This window comes from Camelus bactrianus, chromosome 13, assembly GCF_048773025.1.
Source record: "Camelus bactrianus isolate YW-2024 breed Bactrian camel chromosome 13, ASM4877302v1, whole genome shotgun sequence".
NCBI classification, from domain to species: domain Eukaryota; kingdom Metazoa; phylum Chordata; class Mammalia; order Artiodactyla; family Camelidae; genus Camelus; species Camelus bactrianus.
The window spans coordinates 64,137,819-64,158,922 of NC_133551.1; the positions used below are offsets into that span (position 1 = coordinate 64,137,819).

Sequence of the window (21,104 nt, forward strand, 5' to 3'; positions counted from 1 at the left end):
CCACGCAGGCCTAGTTTGAATCCCAGTTCTAAAATCTATGGCCTGTATAACCTTGGGAAAGTTATTAAATTCTTTGAAAAGAAGGTAACAATATCAACTCTTGCACAGTTGTTCTGAGGATTCTCTAAAATGAGGTTGCTGTTTATAGAGCCAAGTGTAACTCCCAGGACGTATGTGATTGTTAATAAGTGACAATGGTTACTGATATTATTAGGAAGCCGGATGCACAGTGGTTAAGAAAATGTGCTTTGTTTAGAACTCTGAATTCCAGTGCTGATACCAAGCAGCTGTGCCTTTGGGTGAGCTGCTTACCCTTCTTAAGCTTCTGTTTCTTCATCTTTAAAATCACGATAATATCCATGACTTCATAAAGTTGCTGTGAGGGTAGAATTTGGTAATGCTTAAAAGGTCCTGAGCACAGTGCTTGGCACACAATAAACAATAAATTAATGGCAGCTATAGCAATTACTATTTTTGTATCTGCTCCCAGTCCTGAAGCAGAGAAATTCCTATTTACCACTTCTTACAGAACCCACAGTGTGTATACACAAGGGTCAGGGTACCTAGCTAGCATTAGCAACACTCCATAAGAGAAAAAGTTCCCAATGGCCTGGGAGCACGTTCCACATGATGTCAAAACACTGTGACTATTTGATCAACATTCACCTCTACACTCCTGCTTTATTATTTTGCTTCAATTTTCGTGAGAAAGAGTAGCTTAATGAAGCTCTGGTGGATCCCCAATCTTAAGAAGTGTTTTTGTGACTTATAACTAATTTAAGTTCTTTCTGCTTCAGCCCTTTCTGTCAAGTAAACTGAAAGTGACAGAAGAAAATGACAGTGTGGTCTGTCTTGCTGCAGAGAATAAGGCTGAGTTTGGCTCTACCTATAAATGCTGTTTTAGCAAGATAATGAAACAGTTCAAAGGACAGATTCAATCTAGCTAATAAGGAAAAAGTTTGAATGAGTAATTGAAGGGAATCACTAAATAAGGAATTAGGTACTTCTAGAGCTATAAGCAACTTACTTAAACTGAGTGCCTAAGTTTCCACTTAATTTGAAGACTAAGGAGAAAACAGGGCTTTAATTTTATTCTGTGCGTATATTATCTTTCTCTAAGAAGTTCAAGGAAGGTAAACTTTTAAAAACATAATCTGCAAAATATAATTTTGAGATTAAAGGCTATTCCCATGTTATATGAAAAAGTAGCAATATAAGATCATTGAGAAGAAGGAAATCTAGGGTCCGGCCCTCACTATCCACCTAGTGCTTAGCCATCACACCAGCGGTTTCCAAACGTTTTCTCTCCTGAACATTGAAGTCACTTCCCACAGTTCGATGCCACAAAAGTTCTCTGTCCCTATTTCTTCCTTCCAGATATAAAAATATTTTTAGCACAAAGTTGAAATCAATAACACCAACAAATACAGTTATCTAGTTGACTTGAGAAGTCATGCTAGCAGTTTTATGAGGATTTTAGCAGCTGGCTGGTGGCAGAGTAAATCAGTACAACCTTCCTGAAGGGCAATTTGGCAATATATCTCAAACACTTGAAAAAATTTATACTCTCTATTCCAAAATCTCACTTCTTAGAAATTATTCTGAAGAAATAATCTGAGAAGTATGCAGAAATTTGTGTGCAAAATGCTCCCTGCAACATCATTTATAACAGCAAAATATTGGAATAGCAAAAACTTAGGAAAAAATGCCCAAGAATAAAGAATTAATGAATTTTAGTATATCCATTAGACAGAAGACAATATAGCTACCAAAATCTGTATTGTAGGTGTGGAAATGTATTCACATGTACTAAATTAAAAAATAAAGTTATAAAACTAATGATAACCCCATCCCAGGATGACTCAAATGAGAAAAAGTGAGAGCACATGCTCCAAAATGTTAGCAGTGATCAGCTGTGAGTGGTGAGATGGTGGGAGATTCCGGTTTTTCTCTTTCTACTTGTTTTCCCAATTTTTTAAAGATGAACAGTGTATCATTTCTGTTAAGAGGGAAAAAATGTGAAAACAGTTACAAATGTGCCTAAATACTTTAATTCTTGGGGCAAATGTTTTATATTAAAATCTCATTGAGTCAGAGCAGGAATAGCCTTCCATCCATCCACGCATCTAAAGCTTTAATGTCTGACTACCATGTGCAGGGTGCTCAGCAAGCTGCTGCAGGGGATGGACACACAGAGGCATGAAGCAAGAACCTGAAATTGCAGGTGCTTACTATGTAGTCTGTGAAAAACCCTGCAAGATTAAAAGTGCTCTGGGCCACAAAAGAGGTTTAAAAAAAAGTGCTATATGAATTCAGAAGGGAGGAAGAGACACTTGACACAGTTACCCTTTTCTCAGTGCCAGTCAGGTATTCCTCCTTGGCTGTTTCCAGGAACTCCATGATAGGTCTCAGCTGTGTTACGCACTGGATCAGGTCCTCTTTGTGTTCTAGTAACAGAACAGACAAGGTCTTTCCCTCCTCTGTGCTCCCTGGGGGAGAAAGAGTTAGAGAGGAACAAGAGAAGCTAGTCAATTTGAAGGAAATGACAGCATGGTTTGTCAGGAGAGATCTAACAGAATAGTAAAGTGATTCCCAGTCTGTTCTGAGCACTAGAATGCAGAATCTCTTTTTGGAGAGGAAAATACTTTATTATTCTGTTTAAACTCTATGAAAGAAAAAATGTTTCATTTATCTGTCGAAGCACAAAGCTGTAGAGCCAGCCAGAGGTTAACTTCTGGTTGGCAAGGCCACTGCTTTGTACCGAACCCAAATGAGAGAAAACTTCAGTCTTTAAGTGCTGTCAGCAAACCAGTTCACCCTGGGCACTCAAAACATTGATTTGGATGTGTGGCTTTTTGAAGGGCAGGAGAACACACTGATGGTATTCTCCAACTTCAAGGTGTCAGATTAGTTAACTAGTGGGTAGAAGAAATGAAGACTCTTATTAGTTTGTATATATTTAACATGCAGCCTCTGAAACTACAGGTAGGATTTATGCGAAAATCACTTAACAATAGCTAAGCCACTGAAGAAATGCATCACTGGAGCAAACTTTACAGCATCTTCCCAGAATAAAACTCAGCCCCTCAGGTGGATAAGGTTTCTCCTACCTTTTGGCTGTGCTGCTTCTGCGTCTGCGGGCTTTCTGTCTTGCAGGGCTGACTTTACTGCAGGATTAGAATCTTGGTACAGCCTCAACAGGGACACAACAGTCTGAACATCCAGGCTCTCATTTCTTACTTTATCCAGGATTCTCTGGAATGCTGATTGTCCTTCTTCCCCCTCAAGACATCCCATTAGGGTCTGTGAAACACAAGTGCCCAGAAAGAGAGATCAGCCAGCCACAGGAACCCCGTGCTCCTTGGATTTGCAAGGAGGCCCTCAACAATTCAGTCCCCGCCTACTTGACCTTTCCATGGCATTTGATATTCCTGTTGCCTCTGCACCACAATTCTCTGACTTCTTAACACTGAAGCATTTTAGACCAGAACTTGCCTTTCTAATGACTCTTCTTCTGCCTTCCTCACTGGTTCTTCTTCCAAATCCATAACCAAAAGCAGCTCTGGTTTCAACTATTCCCCCCTCCACTTTATATATGCTCCCTTTTGAAAAGCTCTCACATGTACAGCTTTAACCATCACCTCTATGAAGATAACCCTGAAAACTAGCTCTCTAATCCTGAACTCCAGAGCCACAGTTTCTGTTAGATACGCCTTATCCTCCAAGGGTCTCAGCACCACATGCCTAAAACCAAACTCACCATCTTGACTCTTTGAAACCTAGAGCACTAAAATATCAACAACTCCATGGGGTAAAATAAGCAAAATTAGCATTCCTTTCTTTGGTCTGACAGAGCATCTCTCTCACAAATGGGAGGAAGGCCAACTGGAAGGCAGAATTAATATTTCTATTTCAGCGGTAACGAATGTATTCGAAAAAAATCTGGGAATCAAAACTTAATTTCAAGTGGAATGTCTTATGTATAGTCTTTATATCCCTACTTGGCAAATCTACCACCTACTTTTGATGTTTTGTAGTGTTGATACTATAAAAGAAAACTGTTTTCTCATGGGAGTATTTAGAGAGCAAAAAGTTCAGGTTTTCTAGACACACACAAACATGCACACACAGTCACATATACAACACAAAAGGATCTCATGAATATGTACACTGGCGAAGTTCACCTAGACAGCTATTATAAATTCTGACAGTAATTACATGTTTACAATTGTTGTTTAGAGAGATTTTATCTTCTACGCTCTTCCCAAATACAGAGGATTATAATGAGTTAGACTTTGTTTCTTGAATTTGCTCTAGCTTGTTTTCTGATCAGAGAGGACTGCTAAAGCTAAGTTAAACTGAAAACAAAAAAGTTTCTATGTTTTTTGGTCATCTCCCAAAGTAAACATAGTAAAACACAATTTAATAATCCACATTAAGATTTTACTGGAATAAATAACTTTTATGAACATAAAATAATTCATCTTGTCTCTATTTTTAAAGTAATAAACAAATGAGATAAAGATTTCAGTTGAATGCTTATTTCCTTTTGGCCACATTTATTCAACCTTTCATACTCTCCTTAGTTGGCCTAAAATCTCTTTAGAATGCCTTTTCCCTGACAGCTGTAGGGACCTGAGGTAGGCAGCCTCCATAGTGGCTGCTTCCCAGCATGCCTGCCTCCAGGTTTCCATGCCGTTGGGCTGAACCTAATGCCTTGCTCCTATATGGCAAAAGTAATGGGAACCACCAGTTAGGCTAGGTTACTGAGATTTCCATCTTGCCTACGTGTGAGCTCTCTGAGTGTCTTTGCTCTGGGGGATGCAAGCTGCCATGTTGTGAGGTGCCCTCCAGAGAGGTCCACGTGGCAAGGAACTCACGTCCCCGGCCAACAGTCAGTGAGTGAGCTTAGAAAGAGACACTCCGCAGCTGAGCCTTGACATGTCTGCAGCCAGGCTGACACCCTGACTGCAGCCCTGTGAGGGACCCTAAGCCAGGGACTCAGCGAAGCTATGCCTGAATTTCTGACCCATAGAAACTACGAGGTCATAAATGTTTGTTCTTTTAAGTCGCTAAATTTTAAGGGTAATTTGCTTAACACAGCAATAGTTCATTCATAAAGACCCACTATTGCTAATGCCCTAAGTTTTAAACCTGGTTCTTCCCCTTTATTTTTCCTTTCCCTCCTTCCTTCCTTCTGTGGATCTTAGTCGATACAGCATACAGCTATCTCATTCTTAGGCCAGTTTTTGTTCACCCGAAGCTCTCCGAGTATCCCACAACCACCTCTCTCAGTTTCCCATTTGTCTGGCATTATCATTTGAGCCAGTGGGGAAGAGAAGCTTTCATCAGTGGCGGCATCTGATGCACTTCTCATTATCCCCTCTGCTGTCTCCTCCTCTGCAGAACTGCTCAGCAGTGAAATTAAAACATTTGTTAACTTCACTGCTCAGCAGTGCCACCAGGGTGACCATCTGGGAAGAGAAGCAGGGGTGGGCTGATGAAAGGGCCAGGAGGGAGCAGTCGGCTGCCTGGACAGCCCTGCTCTCTGCTCTTTCTTTCAGAACCTACTGGGGACCTGCACCAGAGCCAGCACTGTAACTGTTACTCTGTCAGTCCCCTAAGATGCCTGGGGCTCTACACTGGAGTGAGCCCTTTTCTGAAACAGTGTTATCTGCCTAAACAGAAGAGTGTCACATATTGCAACAGCCTGGAATTCACTGATTGCTATCACGTAACAGAACTCTAAGAAATGGACCAAAACAGAGTTCTGTGCTTTAACCATAATTTGAAACTCTTTTAACTCTTAGAGTTAAAGGTACTTTAATAAATTCATATCAAATCATGGTCACACAAGGACTCAAAGAACTCTTATCTATGAATTAAATACAGGTCAATATATTTAAAGATGGGACAGTTTTCTTTCCATTATATGTGAAAAACCATTTAATCTTTCCTTTACACTCAGTCTTCTAATTGAATTTACTTATTTTCCCAACTGTTTGTTTGCTTACTGCCTTCGGATTTGTCTAGATTACATTGTGTTCTTGTTTGCTCATGCCTTCCCTGAATGTCGAGGACCAGACAATGGCAAGAATGACACCACAGCAGCTCCACACCATCCTAGATACTGTGTATACGTGCCATCTACTTTACTCTCCATATCAGACCTTGGAGGCATTACTATGACTACTTGAAGGAGAGTCAGAGAGGTGAAGTAACTCGCCCAAGGTTGCATGGCTAGTGAGCAGAGTACCCGGATCAAACACTGAGCTTATTCCACTTATTCCATCAAACACTGAGCTGGCACCCCCTTCATCCAGTTCCAGTTACTTTTAGTGTAACCAAATCCATTTCACTGGATTGTATTGGACTTACTGGAATCAACGTCACACTGAACACTGGGTTCAATCTCTGTTCAACATAGACAATCTAAAAAATCTGTACGATTCCTCCTGGTCTCAGTGATTAGTGTAGAGACTGGTATACAATAGGTGCTTAATAAATGTTCATTTAACTGAATGAAATTCCCTTCCCATACAACCACTAGCTCTTCTAGCTACAGCTGCATATCTTGGACTTAGTAATTAGCAGAGAGGGGATCTGAAAAACCAACAATTTATTTCATCTCTCATAGACCTGACAAGTGAATCCTATCAACTCACTTCTCAAGATTACCCTATACTGTCAGTGAACACAGTCCACAAAACAGACCCGCACTTCTTGACAAACCTCCGAAGCAATGGCACAGTTGAAAATATCAGATTCAGTAAGAGCCTTCAATTTTGTTTGCCTTTGAAACAAAGTTGAAGGGGAAAAAAAGATGCTACCAGGTCTTCAGCTTTGGGAGTCTTTCTAGAACTTTAGGTAGAAAGTGGATCAAACAGCAAGGAAATCAATAGCAGAAAAAGTTATCTCCTTATTCTAGTCAAAGACTCACTTTGCTATATACACAATTAATTAAAAGCTGGGACATGGCTAGGAATAAAGAGAACAGACAATTAAAAGTTCTAGCACAAAAGCTGAAAAGAAGTGTAAGTCTGCCTTTAAGTATAAGTTTTACTCAGCTCAGTCACAAAGCCTCTTAGGTCAGTACCTGATTTTTCTAATGGGTAAGGGATATCACACTGAGATAAAGACAGGCGGAAGACACTCTCCCACCCCAGCACCCAAGAGATTTCTCCTTAATCAGTTTTGGCTTTGGTTTCACACAATTCAAGCAGCCCAGCCTCTTCTCATGTTGCTGCAATCACTGCTCAGGGAATGGCTTTGCCACCTTTCATCATTCATCTCAGGAAATAAAATAATCAGGACACTGGTTCATGGTGTCCTCCCTAAACTCAATCCCGGCCAGCTGCATATCTCATGTCTGTTTTTCAGAAAAGGAACAGGCTGGTCCATCTCAATCAGAACATCACTCACAAGCCTTAATAGGCTTCAAAATTACACATCTAAGTGTAGGTTATTTTTAATGTTGAGCTGTCTTTTTAATATTATGATAATTAACCAAATAACAACCAACAGCAACAAAAAAATTCAAAGCTCTCTGGGAGCTAAAAATATGTAAACAGAACAGCAATAACAACAGACAAAATCCCCAAACAACCTTTACAATTGTAGCTGAAATGCAGAATGATGTTCCAAGTGAACAGTTTTTAAATACATTCAGCACTGAAGTCTTTTGGGGATTCCTGCAATCGGGTGACTTCTGTGCATACTTTCCCCCAAATTACACGTGTGGCAGGATTTCTTTCCTCTCAAGACATTCCATAAGGATAGGGAGCCAGTCTTATTTATGTTTATTTTCCTAGCAATCAGCTCAATGCCTGGCACAAACCAGTTGCTCAGTAAATATTTGCTGAATCAAAAGGAAAGCAAAGAGTAATGCTTGGGAAAAATGGGTATTTAGCAGCTCCTTAAAACATTGAGAGCTGTCAGCATAGACATCGTGACATCTGCCATCATACATTAAGAATTTTGTAAGCCATTAACTTTTCCAGCAATGCTTCTCAAAGTATAGTCTAGAGACACCACAACAGCAGTCCATGGGGAAGTTGTTAAAGATGGAGATTCCCAGGTCACAACCGAAGAATCAGACTCTTGGGAAATGCTGTCTGGAGATGTGCATTTTAATGATGGCACCAGATCATTTTTATGTACACTGAACTGTTGTTCTGGAGACTGATGGTTTTGTAGGAGACACCAATCCTGCCGTGCAGGAAGCTACTTCTAAGTGTCATGGTACCTATTTGAAAGCATGATTTGCAAATTAAGCTTAAACACTAACATGTTTAACATTAAGAGAAACAACAAACCTTCTTGTGTCAGAGTAAGTGATCATGCTCTCGAATATTTATAAGGCATCATGCAAAAAAGGGTTTCAAGGCTAAGTCTGAAAGTCCTGAGTTAATGTGTAGGCAAACGATAGCAGTCATCGCCTACTGGGCTCCTTCTATGTGCCTGGCATTTTAGTATAAGTTTTACATAAATCTTAATTAATTTCACAATGACCCTGTGATATAGGTGATAACATTTCCAAATTTTACAAATTAGAAAATTAAGCATTACAGAGATTAAGCTTCTGCAGGTCACAATGCTAGTGAATGGTAGAGCTGGATAAATAAATGATATATCCGTACAATGGAACCCTGCTCAGCAATTAAAAGTAATGAACATGCAACAACATGGATAACCCTCAAAACAGTTATGCTGAATGCAAGAAGCCAGGCCAAAAAGAATACAGACTATATGATTCCATTCATATCACACTCTAGAAAATGCACATTAATCTATACACAGAGAAAGCAGACCAGTGCTACCTGGGGAAGGGCGAGTGGAAAGGGGAGGATGGAGGGATTACAAAGGAATGTAAGGAAAATTTAAGGGGTGAGGGATATGTTCACTATCTTGATTGTGGTGCTGATTTCAGGTTTCACAATTTATCGAACTGTACAACTTTAAACAGGCACAGTTTTCTGTATGTCAATCATACCTCAATAAAGCTGTCTAAAAGAAAGTGAGAGAGAAGGACAAGAACTAAGTACAAAGCAGTACCTCCCCAACTCTGTATTTTATTTAATTTAATCTTATATTCTCAAGGTATTTTTTCCCTTTTTCTTTCTGTAGCTGAACGATATATTATGGAATAAAACAATCAGTTTTAAATACAGCCATCAAGTGATTTGTAGAGCTCTTACAATGACCTCTAAAACCGAGGAAGAAATAACATAAGCCTATAATGATCACCAACAGTGAATCAGTGCTATTGCAAAGTACTATTAATGTTATTGCCATCAAAAGATTAGGACACAATCTGGGGGCAAAATGTTGAATGAATCCATGTACAGCAAACATTTCTTGAGCATCTGTTATCTGCCAGACACTTTTTGGTACCAGTGTGAGGAAAAAAACGCATAAGACACAGTTTAAGGAAGTACAGAGGTGACACTAATAATTCCAGTACTGCTGATTTAATAGTTTGAGTATTGTTCCTCTGCAACCAAAGTTAAGTGGAGAGGAAGTCTTGAGAGAGAAAATGAAGAGGAGTGTCTATAAGCTACCATGGTAACAAACTAGTGACAAAAATGATGGATTGAACAGTTAAGAGAACATCCAAGTGCAAAAATATAAAACCATAATGTCCTTCAGCATAATTAGTACAAAAACGATTTACAAGTTGAAACCTCCCCTAAGGAAGTCACCAGGGTTAGCCCAGTCTTGTAAACAGCTTAGCTCTCAAGAAAACAATTTAGAGCCAACAACTGATTAGCCATGGCTAAAAAAACGCTTGACCTTAAATTTGTTTTTTTAAAAAAGTAACTTGCTATGAATCAGGGAAATATCTAAATAGTAGAAGGCATTTATTGCTTGGATTAATAGTAACTAGCAGACACTAAACTGTCTGCAGCAACATTGGAGAATGCCCCACGTGACCCCTCGGATCCGATGAGCAGGCTGCAGGGACAGTGCCTGCACCTCTCAGAATGGGAGGCGTGGCTGGGAGAAAGGGGAAGCAAGGGGAGCTCCGAAGGGGCCTTGCAGGGCCAGGTGTGAGGAAGCAGGCAGGGAGGGAGCCCACAGGTGGGGACGTGTCTCACTGAGACTGTGAAAAGGCGAAAGCTTCAGCTCGGAAGCAGAACATGATAACCACTGGGCAGTTACCTAAACATTTATACAGACATGAAATACATGTACCATTTCTCACCCTATTGGGAGGCAGGAACTCAATGGTAAGAGAAGAGCTCTGAAGTCAGAATGCTTAGGTTTGAAGTCTTGCTCAGAGTTTAGTTTGATGAGCTCTGCAACCTTGGCCAAGTTACATCAGTTCTTTGAGAAAGAGCTTCTCACCCATGAAACAAGGCTAAAAACCAAAATAGTATCCACCTCAATGATTTCTGTGAGGATTAAGTGAGATAACATATGTACCAAGAGCAGCACAGTAAGTATTCAACCAGTGTTCACCGCCATTGTCTTCACGTCTGAAAATGGCCACTGTGTTCCTAAACATCGATGCAATTCACTAGTAAGTTTATAGTGTTTTTGGTACCATGTTTTGAGTATTTATTGTTGTTTTGTTTTTTGTTTTTATTATTTAATGCCTGATTTGGGGTTATCCATGACTACCTTCTGCCTCATTTTATCCCTGATTAAGCAGAAGGAAACAGTATGCTCAGCTAAGTATCCTGGATCAAAACTGGCTGTATACTGGGATTCACCTAGTGATCAAAATATAACTTCATTTTGAAAGTATCTTCTCTAGCACTTTTGCAAGACTGTCCTTTAGTGAATAAATTTTTTTTTTAAGGTTGAACAAAATTGAGAGTATTTTGGAGTATTTTGCATTTTTGTGTTTCTGTCCCATATGGGAAGTTGATTTGCTATCCTGAGACACTAAACCAGCAAACAAAACTCATGGTACCTACCTCCTTCTGTGTGCCTTTAATTTCTGAACATTCTTCTAGTCTTTTTAAAACATCCTGGGTAATCAAGAGTGCATCTGAGAAGATATTTTCATTTTCTAGAAGAAAATTCAGCTGGCAATGTTTCCCCTCATACTCTGAATGTAAAACAAAACAAAATTTTAAAAAATCAGTGACTACTTGGAATGATTTTTTAAAAGTTTAAGCTGAGAACCTTTAGGTCATATACTACACTTATAACTGACATCTAACGTATCAATTACAAGTAACAGAAAACCGCTTCTCTAACAGCTTCCTCTTTTGTGCCTCCCTCATCCTGGTTAAAATAATGGGTAAGCATCAAAAATGGTACATCATTATTTCAATACTGCTTTTCTGCTCTGTGGCTCATCTTCAGGCTTCCAACACTCAAAACCACTTCTTTTAAAAGAAGAATGCCCTAATATGACTATTATATTGGATTCTGGTTTCCCACCTAGCAGTGGTCTTTGGTAAATTTATCAATGAAACAAAAGAACTCATAAAGATCACTGAATCTAGTAACTGACAACAGAAGGACAGATTACAGAACAACTATGAAATGAGTATCACCTGGTTCTGTGCTGGCTTCCTTTGCCCCACTAAAGGTCTGCACAACAGGGGAGGGGGAACAAACTTCAGCTGGGGTGTCTGCATTGCCCTGAATCTCCTGGGCAGTGGAGGGATCCACACTCAACTCTTGTGCAACCGTCTGGATTGCCTCCTCCATCTCAGCTTTCACAGGGCCCCCTGGAGGGGTGGAAACCTCCAGAGTAGAATGAAGCTCTCCAGCATCCTCGGAGGAAAGGATTTCTACTTCGGGCTTCTCCGACTCCTTCTTGGATGACTCCAGGGATGGTGTGGAGGCATCCCTCACCACCTGACCCTGAACAGAGCAGTTTACAAGGCTAGTCAGAAGATTTTTACAACTGACAGCCACATCGAACATCTGCAGGCTGTCGGCTAAAGAGATGATTTTGGAGAAGTTGTGCTTGCCCACAGGTAGCTTGCCTGTGTACATCATTTCTAACAAGAGGGCAAACTCCTCAGGGCTCACGACAGAGGCATCAATGGAGATGGTGTCTGTGTTGTCCAGCAGGGTTTTGAACAGCAGGCTGGCAGCGGCCAGGACAAGCTTGTGGGCCCTGAAGTAAATGGTACCAATGGAAATGGTGCAGTCACAGAACTGCTGCTCCTTGCACAGGGTGTAGAGCTGCTGCAGCAGCTGCCGGCTGTAGTTGGGGAGCTCCATCGCATCAGCTCTGCCCGAGGACTTTTCTTCCTCTCTTCTTTCAGAATCGCTTTGTGAGGATCAGTATTAGATCCTGGAGAAACCCCAAAAATGCCATATTAATACTTCACAAGCACACAGGGCAACGCCCCAAATGAAATGTTAAAATGAACAAGCAATTCACTGGTTCATTCATCAAATGTTGCTGAACAGGAAGAGGCACTGTGCCAGGGAGACTAAATTACTAATAATGATAATAACTGCCATGTGTTTAACTGCATGAAAGAGACTATGCTTAGTGTTTCACCTGGATGCTCCCATTTGGTCTGCACAACCTCTCAATGGAAGAGATACTATATTCTCCCCATTTTACAGATGAGACTGAAGCTCAAAGGGACTGAGAGAACCAGCCTAAGGACAAACAGCCATCGAATGGCATTCCTGTTACTGATTTCAAGGCTGTAAATAACTACATCGCTATATGCATTCCTGCTCCCGAGTTCCCAGCCAACTGAAGGAGACATATATATAAACGGAGATTTATAATACAATGTCCTCATCTTACTCGGGCTCTCTGCAGCACTGCATGCAGGCCGTCATTCCCTCCCTCTTAGAATGCGTTTCTCACTTGCTCCTGTGCTCCTTGGGTCTCCTACTATCTCACCAGCCACGCGGTTTCCTTTGCTGGTCCTCCGCATCACTTTGGCCTCCAAAGTTTGCAGTGCTCCAAAACTGTCATCTCACTTCTTATCTTCCCTCTCATCTGATTCCATAGTTTTGAAATATCTAAATGCTGAAAGCTTTCAGATTTATATCTCCAGTTCAGACCTTTCCTCTGAGCTCCAAATGCATACTTCTAACTACCTACTGAACATCTTCAGCGGGAAGCCTGACAGGTTTCTTAAACTTAAATCCAAACTCTCCTGCCACCTTTCCCATTTCACAGCAATTCTGTCCTTTCCAGTTGTTCAGGCCAAAAACCCAGAAATTACCCTTGATTCCTGTTTTTTCTCATACTCCTTATCCAATTCTTTATAAATCCAATTGGCTCTACCTTCAAAGTCTATCCAAAATCCAATCACGTATCACCACTTCCACTGGCTCTACTCTGGTCAGCCCAAGCCACCATCACCTTTTATCTGGATGACTGCAGCAATCACCTAACTGGTCTCCAAGCCTCTGCCCCTTCCCAGCACTACCCCTACCCCACCTATCTGTAACCCAGCAGTCAAAGTGATCTTTTTAAAAAACACATAGCCAGATACTGTCACTTTGCACAAAAGCCTCCATGGTTTCTGATCGCAGGGTAAAAGCCAGTCAAAATTCTTACACAGTCTGCCATTAGCTCTCAAATCTCATCTTCGGCTTCACCCCCTCTCACTCATTCTGCTGTAAGCACCGCACCTTCCTTGCTGATCCTGGAGCACACCAAGCACACTCACCCGCAGGTTTCTTCACGTGTGTGTGTGGGGTTCACTCTCACTCCCGCCAGGGCTCTGCTCAAAGGCCACATTATCAACATGATCCCTGATCATGTTCTTTAAATAGCAGCCTCCCCTCCAACCCAGAACATTCCATCCCTCTCATTCCATTTTTCATCAGAGCCTATGGACATATATTTTTACATATTATGTATCTCCCTTCACTAGAATATAAACTCTATTAGGAAAGGAAATTTTTTTTTCTTTATCATCTGTTGTATCCCAGTGCCCCAAATTCTGCCTAGCACAAACATTGCTGGTTAGTTGCTGGAATGAATAAATGAATGGGAGGAAATGTAATGACAGAGATTTGTACCTAGAAGCCCAGTTTGGGGAGTAGGGGTATCCAAGGGTTAGAGTGAGTTCTGAGGAGGAGCTAACAGCTAACCTCCTTAACAAATGAGTAGGCACTAATGAGGTGGGAAGAGTGGGAGAAAAGGCATTCCTGTGTGAGGCACATAGTTAAGAAAGTATCATGTAGTGACGGGAAGGAGGTTTAGGAGGGGGAATTATAAGAAGTTCCATGATACTGGAACATAAAAAAGGGGACAGGGAGTGTCAGGAGATGAATCTGGAGAGGCAGACAGAGGTTCTGGCCACAGAGAGATCCACAGACCATGCTCAGGAGCTTGGACTTATCCTAAAGGCAATGAGGAGTCAATGAAGGGTTTGAAGGACTTTAAGCAGGAAAGTCATATGGTCAGATACGCATTTTAAATATATCATCCAAGTGACATTTGTACAAAATTTAAAGGAGATAATGCTAGAGACAGGCTCTATTACTGCAGGAGTTCAGGGAAAAAATCAATGAGGGCTTTGACCAGGAGAAGTGGTAATAGAAGAGAGAAAGAAAACAGATAAAAATATTTAGAAAAGTGCTAACTATCATGATTTAGGATCTAAATGTATGTGAGGGAAGTCAGAGACAGCTCCCAGGTTCCTGGTTTGGTGAGTGGGGGTAGATGATGAAATGATACAGATAACACAAGAAAAAGATATTCGAGGGGAGGAGATATCTCGTTCCATTTGGGTTTGAGGATCTTATGATGATAGCAAAACTGCATAATCTCATTTGTATAAATTAAAAAAAAAAACACCAAGGATGGAAAGACATATATCAAAATAACACTGCTTGCCGTCGTTAGAAGGATTATGATTCCCTATCCACTCCACCACTTCTTTATTTCCCCAGATTTGAAACTGACAAATAAAAATAAAAATGAAAATATTTCCAAGTTCTGGTTTCCAGGTTTCTGGTCTGGTATGTAAAGAGCTTAAAAAGGAAAATGGGAAAATCAACAACCCTTCTGAGATCTGTCAGAGGAGTGAGGTCACAGGGCAAAACTGCTGCCCCCCAAACTGGAGAGACAGGCAGATACAGAGACTCACAACTGCTCAAGCAGAAACCCACCAACAGAAACGCACAGGAACCAGGGCCAGAATAAAAGAACTAAACTTAAGCTGATGAACTGCTGGAGGCTCAGGGTGGACAAATCTGAGTGTTAAAAACTCCAGAGGGACTGAGTCATAATTTTGTGAGTTTTACCTCCACGAGCTCTACTGGGTTCTTGCAGTGAACACTGAAGAAAAATTCCTCTCTGCTTCTGGCAGGCGAAAGGAGAAAGTAACTATTTTTAAATACGACAGAACATTCTGTTTTTCTCAACAAGGACTAGAATCAGAAGAAACTATTCTACAAGAGTCTAACCTAATTGGAGGAAGGGAGGGAAATACCCTATTTCAGCTCACTGTAGCCATCCTGCCATGCTGTACCACTTGCAGGGGGGTGCAGGGAGGGGGGCTGAAAAGCATTGGTGAAGTTCACAGGCCAGGAGCACAGACTTACCAAAAGACTGAGACCTAATAAAAGGTCTATAAAACACTTCCTTCCTCCACACCTTACCGTCTCATCACTACAGGCATACTTACCACAGTTCCTTTTACCCAGTATTGTATGTCTACCTTTCAAAGAGAAAGTACAAGGCATACTAAAAGACAAAAACACTTTGAAGAGATGGCATAAGCATCGGAACCACAGTCAGATATGTCAGGAATTATTAGACCAGGAATTTTTAAAAAACCATAATTAATATGCTAAGGGATTTAATGGAAAAAGTAGACACCATGCAGGAACAGATGGCAATGTAAGCAGAGAACGAAAAAGAAAAGCTAGGGGCAAAAACCACTGTAACAGAAATAAAGAATGCCTTTGATGTACTCATCAGTAGACCAGATATGGCTGAATAAAGAATCTCTGAGCTTAAGGATATGACAATAAGAAACTTACAAAATTGAAAATCAAAGTGAAAAAGGTCTGAAAAAAACAGAATAGAATACCCAAGGACTGTGAGACAATTACAAAGGTAAAACATATGTGCAATGGGAATATTTGAAGGAGAAGAAAGAAAAAAATAGAAGCAATATGTGAAACAATAATTACTAAGAGCTTCCCCACAGATGCAGAACTGTAGACATGGAGGGCCCACTGTAAAGTTACGTGCAGATTTTTGACTGTGCCAGGGGTCAGTGGATAACCCCTGCATTGTTCAAGGGTCGGTCAATTCTATATGCTTATGGGTAAGTGAAATGAATGACAGCAATGATACAGCGGACAGAAGAAGAGAAGAATTAGGATTATTTTATTATTATAAGTACTTGCACTTGTGAAGTGGTACAGTATCTTTTGAAAGTGGATGTGGATTAGTTGTAAATGTACTGTGAACTATAGGACACTACTAAAAAAATGTAAAAAGAAATATAACTGATATGGTAAAAAAGAAGTGAACATGGAATCATGCCAAATGCTTAGTTAAAACCACAAAAGAATGAGATTTCTGGTCAAGATGGCAGAGTGGTGGGACCATGAGCTTGCCTCTCCTTGAGACTACAAGGAAACCACAACTGAATGCTAGACAACCATTGAAAAAAAGGCTGGAACCTAGCAAAAAAGATCTTCTGCAACTAGAAACATAAAGAGGGAACCACAGCGGGATGGTAGGAGGGGTGTGCTCACGATATAATTGGGCCCCATACCCCTCGGGTGGGCGACCCACAAGCTGAAGAATAGTTAAGTTGCAGAGGCCCTCCCACAGGAGTGACAGTTCTGAGCCCCACGTCAGGCTCTAGCCTGGGTTCCAGCATTGGGAGGAGAAGGAGACCCCATGACATCTGGTTCTGAAGGCCAGCGAGGCTTGGCTCTGGGAGCCCCACGGGACTGGGGGAAATGGAAACTTCATTCGCTTGGGAAGCGTTTACCAACATACTTCTAAGTAACACGTAAGTCAAGGAAGAAATTTCAAGACAAATTCAAAAACATTCTAAACTAAATGAAAATGTAAATACAACTTGTCTAAATTTGTGGGATGCAGGAAAAGTAATGTTTAGAGGGAAATTTATAGCACTGAATGCGTATATTAGAAACAAAGAAAGATCTAAAACCAAGAATTTAAGCCTCCACTTTGGGATACTAAAACAAGAAGAACAAAGTAAATCCAAAATAAGCAGTGGAAAAAAATCAGAGGACAAATAAATGAAAATGAAAAGAGTAGATCAAAAAATAAAAATTCAACAAAACCAAAAGCTGGTTCTTTGAAAAGATCAACAAAATCAATAAGCCTCTAAAGAGGTTAACTAAGAAAAAAGAGAGAACACAGATTCCTAATATCAGAAATGAAAGAGGGGACATCAGTACAGATCCCTTGCACAATAAAAGGATAAAAAAGGGATAATATGAGCAACTTTATGCCCACAACACTTGATAACTTTGGTGAAATGGATCATTTACTTGAAACGCACAGTCTGCCAAAACTCATACAAGAAAGCACTAGACATCTGAATAGACCTATTATCTATCAAAGATACTGAATCAGTAATGAATAATTTTCCAACACTGGAAGCAGCAGGCCCAGAAGGGTTCACTGGTGAATTCTACAAAACATTTTAGGAAGAAATTACAGCAAGTATCCACAATCTCTTCCAGAAAATAGAAGCAGAAGGAATACTTCCTAACTCATTCTGTGAGGCCAGCATTACACTAATACCAAAACCAGACAAAGACATTATAAGAAAAGAAAACTACAGACCAAAATATAAAAATCTTCAACAAAATGTTAGCAAATCAAATTCAACAATGATAAAAAGAATTACACACCATGACCAACTGGGACTTATCCCAGGTATCCAAGACTGGTTCAACATTTGAAAATCAGTACATGTAATCCATCATATCAACAGGCTAAAAAAGAAAACTCTCATGTTCACATCAACAGATAGAAAAAGCATTTGACAAAATCCACAAAATTCACGATAAAAACTCTCAGCTAACTAGGAACAGAGGGGAACTTCCTCAACCGGACAAAGACCATCTACAAAAGCCAGTAGCTAACATAATAGTCAAAGCTTTCTACCTAAGGTCAGGAACAAGGCAAGGATGTCTCATTTCACCACTGCTTTTCAATATCGTTCTGGAAGTTCTGGCTAGTGAAACAAAAAGAGAAAATAAAAGCTATATGGATTCAGAAGGAAGGAACAAAACAGTCTTTGTTCACAGATGATATGACTGTCTGTGATGAGAAGATATGTAGAAAATCCAAAAGAACTGACAAAAATAATAATAATAAGCAACAATAGCAAGGTTGCAGGATACAAGGTAAATATAAAAAAGTTAATCACTTTCCTATCAGCAATGAACAATGGAATTTGAAACTAAAACATTACATTTAATTAGGACCCCAAAAAATGAAATTTAAAAAGTGAAATACTTAAGGATAAGTCTAATGAAATATGTACAAAATGTACATGAGAAAAACTACAAAACTCAGATGAAAGGTATCAAAGAACAACTAAGTAAGTGGAGAGGTATTTCCATGTTCATGGATAGAAAGACTCAGTGGTATCAAGATTTCAATTTTTCCCAACTTGATCTATAAAGTCAACACAATCCTAATCAAAATCCCAGCAAGTTATTTGTGGCTATTGACAAACTGTTCTAAAGTTTATATGGAGAGGCAAAAGACCCAGAATAGCCAACTCAATATCAGGGTAGAAGAACAAAGTAGGACTGACATTACTCTACACTCAACTTCAAGACTTATCTACAAAGCTGCAGTAACCAAGGCAGTGTGGTATTGGTGAAAGAAAAGATAAACAGACCCACAAAAATACAGTCAACTGATCTTTGACAGTGAATTAAAGACAGTACAGTGGAGCAAGGACAGTATTTTCAACAAACGGTGCTGGAATAAATGGACATCTACATGTAAAAAAATGGATCTAGACACAGACCTCACAGCCTTCACAAATTTAACTCAAAATGAATCACAAATCTAAATGTAAAAGTGCAACACTGTAAAACCCCTAGAAAATAACATAGAAGAAAACCTGGATGAACTTGGGTATGGCAATGACTTTTTAACTATACCACCAAAGGCATGATGCCTGAAAGAAATAAATGATAAGCTGGACTTCATTAAACTTAAAAACCTTTTGCTCTGTGAAAGATAATGTCAAAAGAATGAGAAGACAAGCCACAGACTGGGAGAAAAATATCCTTCTGTGGCAAAAGACACACCCTTAAAGGACTATTATCCCCAAAATACAAGGAATTCTTAAAACTCAACAATAAGAAAACAACCTGATTTAAAAATGGACCAAAGACCTTAACAGACATCCCACTAAAGAAGAGATACAGATGGCAAGTTAGCATATAAAAAGAAATTCAACATCATATGTCATAAGGGATTGCAAATAAAACCTATTATAAATGCCAAAATCCAAATCACTGACAACACTAAATGCAGGTGAGGATGTGTAGCAGCAGGAACTGCTATTCATTGCTAGTGAGAATGCAAAATGGTACAGCACTTTGGAAGACAGATTAGAGGTTTCTTATAAAACTAAACATACCCTTATCATACAATCCTGTAACTGTGCTCCTTGTTATTTACCCAAACTGAAAACTCACGTCCGCACAAAAACCTGCATGCAGATGTTTATAGCAGCCTTATTCATAATTGCCAAAAATTGGAAGTGATCAAAATGTCTTTCACTAGCTAAATGGACAAACTGTGGCACATCCAGACAATGGAATATTATTCAGTGCAAAAAGAACTGAGCTATCAAGCCATGGAAAGACATGGAGTAAACTTAAACGCATATTAGGAAGTGAAAGAATCCAATATGAAAAGGCTATATACTGTATGAATACAATCATTTGACATCCTGGAAAAGGCAGAATGATGGAGACAAAAGATCAGTGATTGCCAGTGGCTGGGGGCAGGGAGGGATGACTAGGTGAAGCACAGAGGATTTCTAGGGCAGTGAAACTATTCTGTATGAAACTACACTGCTAGATTCATGTTATTACATCAAAATCCATAGAATGTATGATACCAGAAGTGTACCCTAATGAAAACTATGCACTTTGGGTGATAATTATGTATCAATGTAGGTTCACTGATTGTAACAAATATATCATTTTGTTGTGGGATAGTGGGAGAAGTTGCCTGGGGACAGGGTTACATGGGAACTCTGTACTTTACTCTCAATTTTGCTGTGAACCTAAAACTGCTCTAAAGACTAAAGTGCATTTATTTAAAAAATATTTCCTAAAGCAAATGTAAAATTTTTAGTACATCACCCCAACTCCCATCTATACCATAGTATCATGGATTCATTTAAATTTTTTTAAAGTTTACTCAAAGAATATCTTTGAAAACATCTATGCTTACCATCTAAATAAAGCTTGTTTTAATATCTGTATTATATGCATTTTTAAAAAACAGATAAATTGAGGTCTAGGAGCTAACTGACTCACTGTAATAGTAGTAGCAATAGGAGCACGATTGGAAATCTCCTGGTTCTTGTGGAAAACAGTAAAAAAAATTCTTTTAAGATTTAAAACAGGCAAAAGTAAAAAAAAAAAAAATGAAAAAGTAGAAGTTATCTTTAGAGCAAAAAAATTAGGTAATTCTGAAAATTTGTAAATTAACCTATTTTAATATCTGATGAAAAATCAGAAAGAATTCAATTTGCAAATAACAGAAAGCATAAACTACTAAACAGGCAATGATGTAATTTTTCTAGAGAACAAATGATACCTGGAGAATGTGATTTTTTTTCCCTAAGACAAGGCATAGGCCTTATGGATTACAGTAAATCAAAAGACTTATCTGAACATAAATCTTTTCAAACATTCCTATTAATAATGAACAAGTTATTGGGATTAGATTTTCAGGACAAAATAAAACTTACTTAAAATGTTGCTTTGGGGCAATTTTTGGACAATCTTACATCGATTAAAAAATACAAGTATCTACCAATGATCCAGAAGGAGGTATTTTGAGCACTAACTGCAGGATTTTGTGGTCATAGCCATTTCATATTTTTGTTAACAACAAATTAGATAAGAAAATAACAGAGTAACTATAGCAGAATAAGCAACCGAGCAAGGTTAAA

At 39.4% G+C, this 21,104-nt stretch overlaps 1 protein-coding gene across 5 annotated transcripts in view; it reads right to left on the reverse strand.

Moving 5' to 3' along the window:
* ZBTB40 (zinc finger and BTB domain containing 40) overlaps positions 1-21,104 on the reverse strand; it is a 69,471-nt gene that overhangs the window by 23,725 nt on the left and 24,642 nt on the right. For 4 of the 5 annotated variants that reach the window (XR_012511404.1, XR_006725675.2, XM_010957400.3 and 1 more), the window contains exons 2-5: positions 11,511-12,262; positions 10,923-11,056; positions 3,111-3,303; positions 2,347-2,489 (exon numbers count right to left, since the gene is read on the reverse strand). Coding sequence is in view for 3 of the 5 variants with exons in the window: in XM_010957400.3 (XP_010955702.1) it covers positions 2,347-2,489; positions 3,111-3,303; positions 10,923-11,056; positions 11,511-12,189 (1,149 nt within the window). In the remaining 2 variants the exon portion in view is untranslated. The remainder of the gene's footprint in view (positions 1-2,346; positions 2,490-3,110; positions 3,304-10,922; positions 11,057-11,510; positions 12,263-21,104) is intronic. The other variant, XM_010957401.3, reaches the window with a different exon arrangement.